The 12,147-nt window shown below is 40.0% G+C and overlaps 1 protein-coding gene across 4 annotated transcripts in view; it reads left to right on the forward strand.

Moving 5' to 3' along the window:
* ppargc1a (peroxisome proliferator-activated receptor gamma, coactivator 1 alpha) overlaps positions 1-12,147 on the forward strand; it is a 136,431-nt gene that overhangs the window by 87,718 nt on the left and 36,566 nt on the right. For all 4 annotated transcript variants that reach the window (XM_048605188.1, XM_020511424.2, XM_048605201.1 and 1 more), the window contains 2 exons: positions 906-951; positions 1,066-1,139. In XM_048605188.1, the coding sequence (XP_048461145.1) occupies positions 906-951; positions 1,066-1,139 (120 nt within the window). The remainder of the gene's footprint in view (positions 1-905; positions 952-1,065; positions 1,140-12,147) is intronic.

Here is a 12,147-nt window from a genome sequence, read left to right on the forward strand (position 1 = left end):
TTTCTGATGAAGGGTCTAGGCCCGAAACGTCAGCCTTTCTGCTCCTATGATGCTGCTTGGCCTGCTGTGTTCATCCAGCCCTGCACCTTGTTGTCTCTGATATGGTGAGGCTACTGGTTTGTCAATGTCAACTTGCAAAGATGAAAGATTGAGGAGAATGGTGCTGTTTGGGGCATGCAAAATATTGTGGTGAAGAAACAGTTGGAAGATGGCCAGGGCAAGGAATCTGAGAGCTGTAGTGTCCAGGCATCTGCTCTCACTTATGTCAAGAATTCATGCCATTTATTTTCTTGGTAAAGAAGAAGAGAATTGGAAGTGATGTATAAATACGGTGAGGTGAGGCGTTAGTGAGATGCAAATACATGGAAATACGGTATCCTTGTTTTAACCGGCACCTTATCAACCAGTACTCTTGATAAACTGGCAATAATTAAATACCTCAAATACTGTGATCTGTCATCATGTCCAAATATTTATGCTGTAAATAAAGTACATGGTGTGTGTACACTGCCTGCATTACATTTCTAATACTGAATCTGTGTTTTTACATTAATTTTAGGAAGTGTGTTAATGTTTTTACATAGATTTTTTGAGGGATGTTGATCTCTTGAAGATTTACTTAGTCAAGGTTTAATGAGGTTATGTGTACCTCTTGATTGTCCAGAATATTTGATCAACCAGCACACTCCTGGTCCCCCGGTGGTTAATAAAAAGTTTGCTATTGTTGCTGTTCAGAGGTGAAATTCTGATTTTGTCACTTCAGGCTTAAGGGGAAAATTGCAAAACTTTTTCATTACATCCCTCGAGTTTCCCCATTGCTCACACCACACTAAGAAAGGGAAATGTCCACCATGATTTAGTTTCGTAAGCAAACTTTAGTAAGTAAACTGTTTTTACTTTTACAGCTCGACCAATGACTCTGTCCCTGCCTTTGACACCAGAATCATCAAAGTAAGTGTTTGTAAAATATTTTAGAACTGCTCATACTTGAAGAAAGCAATGCGTTTGATTTTTAATGCAAAATAATCAAACCATTAAAAGGACAATTAAAAATGACTTTTTCAGTGATCCTAAAGGTTCCCCATTTGAGACCAAGACTATTGAACGTACCCTGAGTGTCCAACTCCCTGGTACTGCTGGTAAGACCTGTTAATGCTTTACCTTTACTTTTGCAATTGATTGTTCTGTAGAAAATGAATCACTGTTCAGTGCTGAGGTTATATTTTCCAAATTCTCATATTATTTCAAGTAGAAGTTTCCGTGATATATTTTCCAAGCTATTTTATGCTACCGTCTGTGTATTTATGTACTGCTAGCTTTTCATTGCTGTATTTTACAAAAATGTTAATGGCTATTCATGGTACTTGGTAGCCACAATATGTAATAGGACAATGATTTCCAAAGTATTCAGATTTACTAACCTTTTGTGTACCTCTACAGGCAGTTTATTGCTTTAACTACCCTTCAAGTGAGCAGGAAGTTTACAATTACAAAGACATGTTCTTGTGGCACAATGGTTGTGGCTTGGCTGTACATCTGGGCTGGCAGGTCTGGTTCAAGTATCGTCTGTTCTGGAGATGTGTCATAACATGTTTGAACTGGTGAAAATAACTACAACTGAAAAGATTGTTAAAAAAAACGCTCAAACCATCTGATGTCATGTTGTATGATCATTGGAAGCAAACTTTGTGCATTTTTTTCCTGTGTTCATAATGTGCTTATTGGTATATTTGAAAATAATTTAAATACCTCAGCTATATTATTTGTTAATAGTACAATAATAAAACAAATTGCATAATGTTGATCAGCATGTTCTGAAAACATTAGCGAGCTAACAGATATATGAATGAACTCCCATTCCACCAAACTTCCACCACCGCCCCCCAACTTCACCCTTACTAACTCTGCAGGTCCTTCTCCATGTCACTCATGCAATCAGCATCACCTCTTTCCCAAACAGAATCACAGAATTGTTACGGTGAAGGAGGCCATTTGCCCCACTGTGTCTACATTTTAACTTCGTGCTAGCCTCCTGCCTTTTCCTTGTAACTCTGCACATTGTTTCTACTTAGATAATTATACAATGCCCTCAAATGCCTGAATTGACCCTGTCTCCGCTGCACTTCCAAGCAGTGCATTCTAGACCCTAACTACTTACGATAAATAGCTCTTAAGATAAGATTCCAAAATGATGGATGGGAGAGAATCGTGGCTTTAAGAGCTGCTCCTTTTTTTTGAGTTTTTTTTTCCGTGCTGGGGCTGATTTCCTCGATTTCTTGGAACAGTGATTATTGTTTTATAAGTTTTTGCTTTATTTCTGGAACTTCAAAAAAAAGATTTAAACAGCGTAACTTTAACCAGGAGAGAAAGCGAGAGAGCAGGAGACCACTTGGGGGGTTGGCCAGAGAATGGCTCTAGAGTTCAGAAAAAAAAAACAAGCCGTGAATTTCCACAGCTGACTGGCTGTGAAGTTACTAACATCTCTGGAACTTGGAGTTTGGTCATGGAAAGACAACAAATGGTGAAATTTCACAGCTGATCTTGGAGATGTCTCATTATCGGAACTAATCACAGTTGGGGATCAGCTAAGTACTTGTTTTTAAATCTTATAAAACATAAATCTTAATCTTTTTTGTAAATCTACAATTGTGATTAGAGTGAGGATTTTTTTAAATATATGTTTTACTGAGATCTGTTTATTGATTAAACATTTTTAATATAAAACATAAGTATTAAGTTATCATGTGTTTATCCAGTGTTTTTGGAGCAGTAAGACTATGCTATTTTCTTGGTCTGTCGATTGTTAAGCTGCAGAGATGGCCTTTAGTAGAGTGATGTGCTCTTCCTGTTAGATGTGGGAGATTAGGGAAAATTTCAATGTTCCTGATGATTATGTCTGCATGAGGTGTATTTGGTTGTGAATTTTATTGGACTGCATGGATTGGTTGGAGCAGCAGTTAGAGGCAATGAGGAATTTACTGGAGTCAGAGGGTGTGATGGATGGCAGTTTCAAGAAAGTAGAAAAACCGCCGATAAAATCGTGTAGATGGGTTACCTCAGGGAAAGGTAGGAGGGGTAGGTAGGTAGTGCAGGAGTCTTCTGTGACTATCCCCATCTCAAACAAGTATGCAGTTTTGGAAAATGTAGGGGTGATTGACTCTAAGGGGAATTTAGCATTGACAGCCAGGTTACTGATACCAAGACAGGTTCTACTGTAAAGAGGGATATATCAGTTTCGATGCAATCAATTGTGATAGGGGACTGGGCAGGGCAGAGACAGATATTTCTGCGGCTAACAGTGAGACATCAGAATGATGTGTTGCCTCCCTGGTGCAAAGGTCAAGGATGTCCTGGAGACGGTGCAGAATATTCTCAAAGGAGAGAGTCACAAGCAGGAGGTCATTGTACATGTTGGTACCAACAATATAGGAAGAGAAAGGAACAGAGTTCTGAAGACAGAATATAGGAAGTTAAGCAGGAGGTTAAAAAGTTGGTCCTCAAGGGTAGTAATATCTGGATTACTCCCAGTGCCACATGCTAGTGAGAGTAGGAATAGGAGGATAGAACAGAAGAATGCGTGGCTGAGGATCTGGTCCAGGGGAGATGGATTCACATTTTCAGATCATTGGAATCTCTTCTAGGGTACAAGTATAAGAAGGACGGTTTGCACCTGAATTGCAAGGGGACTAATACACTGCCGGGGAGGTTTGCTAGTGCTACTCGGGAGGTTTTAAATTGGTAGTGGACAGGGGGTGGGGGGTGGGGGAGGCTGCTAAAGAGATCGTGAGAAAAGAGATCAGCCTGACGCTGGTGCAGTTGAGCAAAGAACAAGTTGAACAGTCAAGGCAGGCAAGAGCAAAATGTCCAGCACCTACTCCTCTGTAAAATGGACACTTTAAGATATCACCAATTGTTTCTCCAAGTTCTCTAGCTTCCGTATCCTCCAAGTAAAAGCTGACTGAAATATTCGTTTAGTATCTCACCCTGCAGTTCCACACAGACAGCCTTGTTGATCTTTTAAGGGTCCCATTCTCTCCCCAGTTACTCTTTAGTCCTTCTGCAAATACATTAAGGAATTTTCCAATGAGTGTAGTCCCAGTCTACTGAATCTCTCCTCATAAGCCAACCCTCCCACCTCTGGAATCAACCTAGTGAATGTCCTCTGCACGCGTCCAGTGCCAGTATATCCTTTCTCAAGTTAGAGACTGAAACTGTACAAAATACTCCAGGTGTGGCCTCACCAGCACCCTATACAGCTGCAGCATAACCTCAGAGATAGTAGAAACTGCTGATGCTGGAGTCTGAGATAACAAGGCGATGAGCTGGATGAACACAATCAAAACCCCCTTCCCCTCCCCCATTTCTGATGAAGGGTCCAGACCTGAAACATCAGCTTTCCTACTCATCTGATGCTGCCTGGCCTGCTATGTTCATCCAGATCCACACCTTGTTATCTGCAGCATAACCTCCCTGTTTTTAAACTCGATCTCTCTCTCAGTGAAGGATAATATTCCATTTGCCTTTTTAATTAAATGCAGTACCTGCAAACCAACTTTTTGTGATTCATACACTTGGGTCAAATGCTGGCATATGGGACTAGATTAATTTCAGATACCTGGTTGGCGTGGACGAGTTGGACCGTAGTGTCTGTTTCCATGCTGTATTTGTCTATGACTCTACTTGCAATGTGAAAAAGATATTTCTCACCCATTTGTTTTTTTTTTTCCAGAAAACACTTTAAAACTGACTGTCTGGTTCCAGGTCCTTTTACAAAGATCCAAAGTTTCTAGCTCTCTACTGTGTTAAGATGCCCCATGATTTTGAAAAGTTCTGTAAAATATCCATTTAGCCTTCTCTCCAAGGAAAACAGTCCAAACTCGTCCAATTGTTCTCATAACTGAAGTGTCTCAGCCTTGGAACTATTCTCATTGATCTCTTCTGCACACCTGAAATGCATTCACATCCTTCCTGTAGTTTGATGCGCAGAAATATGCACAATGGCCAGTTTGTGATGCAGAGTGATGCTAATAATGCAGGTTCTTTCCCCACGCTGGCTGAGGTTATCATGAAGGGCTCTGCTTCTCACCCTCTTCCCTTGTCTGATGTGCAGTGACCCTCAGGCATCTTCTCAATGTCCTTCTGAAGGACTGTATCCTCACAGTTTACAATTCTGTCAAGTTTTATGTCAGTTGTAAACTTTGGAATTGTCCCCTGTACACAATATATATATCAGAAAAGTGATTAATCCAGATACCGTAGTAATGTTCTGGGGAACTGGATTTGAATCCTGCCATGGCAGATGGTGGATATTGAATTCAATACAAATCTGGAATTAAGAGTCTAATGATGGCCATGAAACCATTGTTGATTGTTGGGGGGAAAATGTCTGGTTCATTGATATCCTTTCGGAAAGGAAAGTGCCATCCTTACCTGGTCTGGCCTGCATGTATCTTCAGACCCATAGCAATGTGGTTGATTCTTAACTGACTTCTGGATAATTAGGGATGGTCAATGAATGTTGGCCTAGCCAGTGATGCCTGCATCCTGTGAATGAATATGAAGAAACTATAAATACACCACATCAGCATCCTTGCCCTCATCACTACTCTCCAATAACGCTTTGAAAAACTTCAGCAAATTAGTTGGACACCAATTTCCATGAACAAATCCATGCTGAGACTTCCAAATTAAGCCACGTTATTCCGTGTTACTATTAATTCTACACCGAATAATTGTTTCTAAATAGTTACTCACCATCAAAGGTAATCTTACTGGTCTTTAACTTCTGGACCTGTTTTTATAACCTTTTTGAACAAGGATGCAATATTTGAAATTCTCCAGTCATCCACCAGCATCCCCAGGGAAGATAAAAGATAATTGCCTGTGCCTCAGCAATTTCCACCTTTTATGTATCTCATGTGGTCCCCGTGCCTAATCAACTTTAAATGCTGATATCTTCTGCAGTCACTCCTCCTTGTCAATTTTAAATTGTTCCAGTGACTGAGGTTCCTCCTCTGCCATCATGGCGTAGCCAGTATTTACTGCGTACACAAAGACAGATACCAAGTATTAATTTAATACCTCAGCCTTGTCTCTTGCCTTTAAATATAAATCCCCTTTTTGATTGCTAATTGACCCAACTCTTCTTTTAGCATCATTTTTATTTTGATGTGCTTATGGAAGACTTTAAGATTCCCTTTAGCTGCCAGTCTTTTTTCATAATTCTACTTCACTTCTTGTGTTTGCTTTTATATCTCCCTAATGAATCTTTTGTTCTTAGTCTGAATCTCAATTGTATTTCCTAACTGACTTCTCTCTAAGTGCATATTTTCTTCTTTAACTTAATTACTATCTTCTTTGTCATCCAGATAATTTGGAATTTCTATGTCCTACCTTTTCTTTTTGAGGGAATATACCATTATTGTGCCTGAACCATTTACATTTTAAAAGAAGCCCGTTGTCCAGCTACAGTGCTTTGTGCCAAACTTTGATTCCAGTCTATCTGGCGCAGCTCTATTCTTGCCCCATGAAATTCTGCTCTCTGCTAGTTAACTATTTTCACTTTGGATTGACCAAAGTAATGTTCCTAATCATCCTAAAACGTATGATACTATGATCACTGTCCCCTAAATGTTCCTACTATTACTCCCCCATCATTAACTCACACACTCAACATCCCATCTTTCCAAACTCCCTATTCCCCCTCATTCCTTTGTGAGATGGTTCCAGATTGGCCTGTGAGTCAAGTGGCCTTTTCTCACATTCAAGTAGCAACTCAGCAGCTGCTGACTTTGTATTGCCATCGCGCTAGTGCTCAAGCCTATATGCCACTACTAACCTTTTCACTGCTCACTGCTCCTCCAATCATGCAGTGTTTCTGTCCTACACTTGTTGCAAGTAGGTACAACTGAAACTCAATCGTGTGCCTTTGAGAAAAGAACTGAACAGTGGGAAGGTGATTGGTGGTACATGAGTGTGAGCACCAAAGAGACTTGTGTTTGGGAACTCCTGGACTGGAGATGGAGAGGTGGAGGTCAGAAAGAGGTTTTCACCACTAAAGGTCTAGCATTACAATAAATAAAAATAAAATGTCCCTTAGAGACATCGGCCATGTCCCCAGAGATGCAAATCTCTCACTTTGGGGAACAGTAATATAGTATATCTGAGCAAATACATGTGCGTAATGAAGTATGTGTACTGGTGAAATGAAGGGTGACAGTCTTAAATGTAGACAGAATGCAGTTTTCATAATAAACAACATCACTATGTTTAATTTTTAAGTAACCACATGCTTGCCATAAAATTTTCCTTTTGATTTACAATTAACACTTCGATAAAACTAATGTAAAATTAAATATTTAGTGCTATCTTGATATTGTTAATTAAATAGAAAGAGCTTTTCACACTTTAAAATGAAAATATTGGAGCTTATGATAATTAGGATTAAGATATGGTGTCTAGATGCTGTTTCTAAACAATGTTCTGTTCCCTCATATAAATACTCATCAAATCAACCATGAAAGCTCAAATTGGATTTTAAGTTTTACACATTGTCTGGTAATTTATAAACATTGTGATATGTCTTTGCTATCTTATGTTTCATTATTATTATTACTTTTTCAACATTACTGTTTCAATGAACTGTTACACAAAACACTTGTCTAAACTGAATATTCAATAGCGAGCCATGTTATGAAGAATGCATCCCTCTTATGAGAGACTTACTCGTGACTTCGGCATTCCAAGCAATCTTTCTGCATATTTTCCACATAAGAATTAGCGCATGTAACAGTTGAAGCACTTCAAACAATCACTTTAGGAGTTAAAACAGATTTAAAATGTATTCTTTATGGCACAGTACATCCAGCTTACGTGATATAATCAAAATATTACATATCTAATTGGCACAGTTGAAACATGAAATAGAATACTGTTGAAAACTACGATGGAAGTGTTTCGTTGGATTAGATATAATGACCCTTATGTTTATTTTTGTTCTTAGACTTTACAAGTTCTTTCCTATCTTAAAAAAAACTTTATTGCCAAATTAATTTTCTTTTGTGCTTGCAGTTCTGGAACATTGTCGAACTCTTGACCTGCATAATTAGATGAACAAAAACAAAATTGCTGGAAAAGCTCAGCAAGTCTGGCAGCATCTGTGACGGAAATAACAGAGTTAACGTTTTGGGTCCAGTGACCCTTCCTCAGAACTGGTTCTGAGAACTTGAGTTCTGAGGCAGGGTCACCAGACCCGAAATGTTAACTCTGTTTTTTCCTTCACAGATGCTGCCAGACCTGCTTAGCTTTTCCAGCAACTTTGTTTTTGTTCCTGTTTCACAGCATCCGCAGTTCTTTTGGTTTATAATTAGATGAATAGTGATCAGTGGTCCCAAAATATAATTAACAAATGATAGATGCAGGAGTATACTATACAGCACCTTGAGCTTGTTCCACCTTTTAATATGATAATGACTGATCTTCTCTCTCAGTTCCATTTTTACACCCATATCCTTTGAGTGACCAAAGATCTATTTGTTTCAGCCTTGAAAACAATTAATTGTGGAGCATCTGAGATCCCCTGAGTGAGGATTTCTGAAGATTCACAGCTGCCTGAATGAAGACGTTTCCCCTCACCTTGCTCCTAGATGATTGGGGAAGTTAGGGAGGAAATTAGATATTTGTATCATAAATAAGTACAGGCGACTGGAGGTGCTGGATAACTGGCAAATATAGTACCTTTGTTTAAGAAGGGATGTAAAGGAGAAGTTTGGGAACTGTGAGTCAGACTTCAGTGGTGGGTAAGCTGTTAAGGTGATTCTGAAAGAAAGGATTTGTATGCTTTTGAAGATGTATGGAATGATTACAGATAGTCATCATGATTTTGTGCAAGGGAAATCATGTCTCACAAGCTTGACTGAGTTTTTTGACATATTACCCAAGAAGATTGATGAAGAGAGACCTCAACCCCCACCCCCACCTCCTACCTACCAGCCTCATCCCCGCCTCCTTGATCTGTCCGTCTTCCCTGGACTGACCAACCCCCACCCTAACTCCCCACCTGCACTCACCTTTACTGGCTCCATCCCCGCCTCCTTGACCTGTTCGTCTCCTCTCCACCTTTCTGCTCCTTTATCCATCTTCCATCCGCCTCCCCGTCTCTCTCTATTTACTTCAGAACCCCCTTCCCCTCCCCAATTTCTGAAGAAGGGTCCAGACCCGAAACGTCAGCTTTCCTGCTCCTCTGATGCTGCTTGGCTTGCTGTGTTCATCCGGCTCTACAGATTGATGAGGGCAGAGTGGTAGACATTGTTTACATGAACTTTAGTAAAGCTTTTAACAAGGTTCCGCATGGTAGACTAATGAGTAAAGGTAGGTCATGTGGGATTCAGGATGAGCTTGCAGAATTAGATGCAAAATTGGCTTAACAGCAGGAGACAGAGAGTGGTGGTGGAGGGTTGTTTTTCGGACTGGAGGCTTGTTACCAGTACTGTTCCACAGGGATCAGTGCTGGGTCCTCTTTTGTTGTCATTTATACAAATGATTTAGATGAGAATATAAAAGGAATGTTTAGTAAGTTTGCAGATGGCAAATCGGTGGTATATGGACAGTGAAGAAAGTTTTCTAAGATTACAAAGAGATCTTGATCAATTGGGTCAATGGGCTGAGGATTGGCAGATGGAGTTTAATTTGGATAAATGCAAGGTATTGCATTTTGGTAGAACAGACAAGGGCAGGATTAATTAAATTAAACATAGGGTCTTGGGTAGTGCTGTAGAACAGAGAGACCTAAGGGTTCAAGTACATGCTTCTTTGAAATTTGCATCACATGTAGACAGGGTGGTTGAGAAGGCATTTAGCACACTTGCCTTCAATGCTTAGACCTTTGAGCATAGGAGTGGAGATGTAATGTTGAGGTTTTATAGGATGTTGGTGAGGCCTCTTTTGGAGAACTATGTCCAGTTCTGGTCACCCTGTTATAGGAAAGATATTATTAAACTGGAGAGGGTTCAGAAGAGATTTACCAGAATGTTGCTGGGAATGGAGGGTTTGAGTTAAAGGACGGACTGGATAGGCTGCGACTTTTTTCACTGGTGTGTAGGAGGTTGAGGGGTGACCTTTTAGAGGTTTATAAAATCATGAGGGTTATAGATATGGTGAATGGCAGGTGTCTTTTCCCTAGGGCAGGGAATTTCAAGACTAGGAGGCATATTTTTAAGGTGAGAGGGGAAAGATTTAAAAAAGACATGAGAACAATTTTTTTTTACAGAGTTGTTCGTATATGGAATGAACTTCCGCAGGAAGTGGTATATGCAGGTCCAGTTACAACATTTAAAAGATATTTGGATAGGTACATGTATACGAAATGTTTGGAGGGATATGGGCCAAATGCATGCAGGTGGGACTAGTTTAGTTTGAGATTATGGTTGGCATGGACTGGTTGGACCGAAGGGTCTGTTTCCGTGCTATATAACTCCGTGACTCAATGTTCTGAGGCTGAGCCTCCTTTTTCTAGATTCTTGACCAGAAGAAACAACCTCTTTATTGTGTATTCATATCAATGTTCAGTGTTGAACTTGCCACTTTGTTTGACTTGGCTATGCTTGCAGACTCAGCTGGCCTTTCCTTTCATATAGTGTAAAATACAATGTTCTGAGAAAAATCTCAGTAGGGATAATTAAAATGTTATGGAGGAGCTCTGCCAACAAACACCTTGAGATGGACACATATTTTGGTAGTACTGAGGTAGCCTTTTAGATCCCTCATGTTCTTACCTTGAAGACTATCTCTAGCATTCCATCCCCACCATACCCAGGATACCAGGCACTTCTCACTTTGCTGTTCCGTGGCCCCAACCCCTCTCTGTGTTCCCCGGATTAGAGCCCTCTCCTCATGTTCCATACCCCTGATCCAACTCCTAATAACTAATCACCACTGACTCACTTTTACCAGTTCTAAGTCTCCATAGAAGTGTTCAATTTTCTGATGTCCTCCCTCATGCTCTAAACTTAAACAGAGAAACTCACCAACTTTAAATGCAACTGTACAAAGCCAAAATATGCATGTCACAGTTGTGAACTGCATGCCACAAGATTCTCATGTGTGACTGACTTTAACTTAAAGGTAGGACTTTATTGGGAACTGTTCCGTGTAAATGAGTATTTGTGGCATGAAATACCACAGGTCTAGTGTGACGCTTGTCTAGCTGCAAACGTATCACCGGTTTTATCATTGCATCTCAGAACAAAAACTGAAGGGCTCCTGTGTTTATACATTGATTTAAGAATATGTCAAACTCAAAGTCTGTCTTGATCACTTGAGAGAGATGATGATGCTTATGAAGGTATGATCAATGAAGCAACTTTTTTCTATTTATCTAGCCCCATTAACACATTGAAATATCCCAGGTTGCTGTTCAGGAGCATTGTAAAATAATGTATGAAACCAAGCCACATAAAGTGAACGTGGCCAGCTGACCAAAAGCTTGATCAAAACAGAAGTGTTTCACAAGCCTGTTAAATGATGAAAGCGAAGTAGGGAGAGAGAGAGAGAGAGAGAGAGGGGTGTAAGGAGGGTATTCCAGAACTTGGCATCTAGGCAACTGAAGGTACAACCAACAATGGTGGTAGAGCAATTAAAATTGAGGATTCACAGGAAGTTAGAACTGGAGGAGTGCAGATATCAAAGAAGGTTGTGGAGCTGGGCTAGATAAGATTACATAGACAAGGAGGGATGGGGCCATGGAGATGTTTAAAAACACGGATGAGAATTTTTAAATCAAGACATTCCTTAACTCAAAACCAATGTAGATTGACTTTCTCCATGCCCTCTGGTCATGACTCTTACCAATATTTATTTGGAGTATATTCTGCCCATCCAATACTGGATGTCAGATAAGTAATCTAGCAACAGTGAAGGAGTTGAGAGAGGTAGCGGTGATTTACTGCTGAGTGTCATCATTGTAAATGTGAAAACTAATGCTGTGCCTTCAGATGATGTCACTGGCAGCATGTCAATGAGAAAAAGGAAAGGGAAGTTAAAAGATTGATCCCTGGGAACATCAGAGGTTACAAAACAGGTGCTGGAAGATGTCATTGAAATTAATTATCTGGCTACGTTTACAGATAGATGAGAAAAGAACCAGTTGAG

Source organism: Rhincodon typus, chromosome 1 (genome assembly GCF_021869965.1).
Source record: "Rhincodon typus isolate 14 chromosome 1, sRhiTyp1.1, whole genome shotgun sequence".
In the NCBI taxonomy this organism is placed as follows: domain Eukaryota; kingdom Metazoa; phylum Chordata; class Chondrichthyes; order Orectolobiformes; family Rhincodontidae; genus Rhincodon; species Rhincodon typus.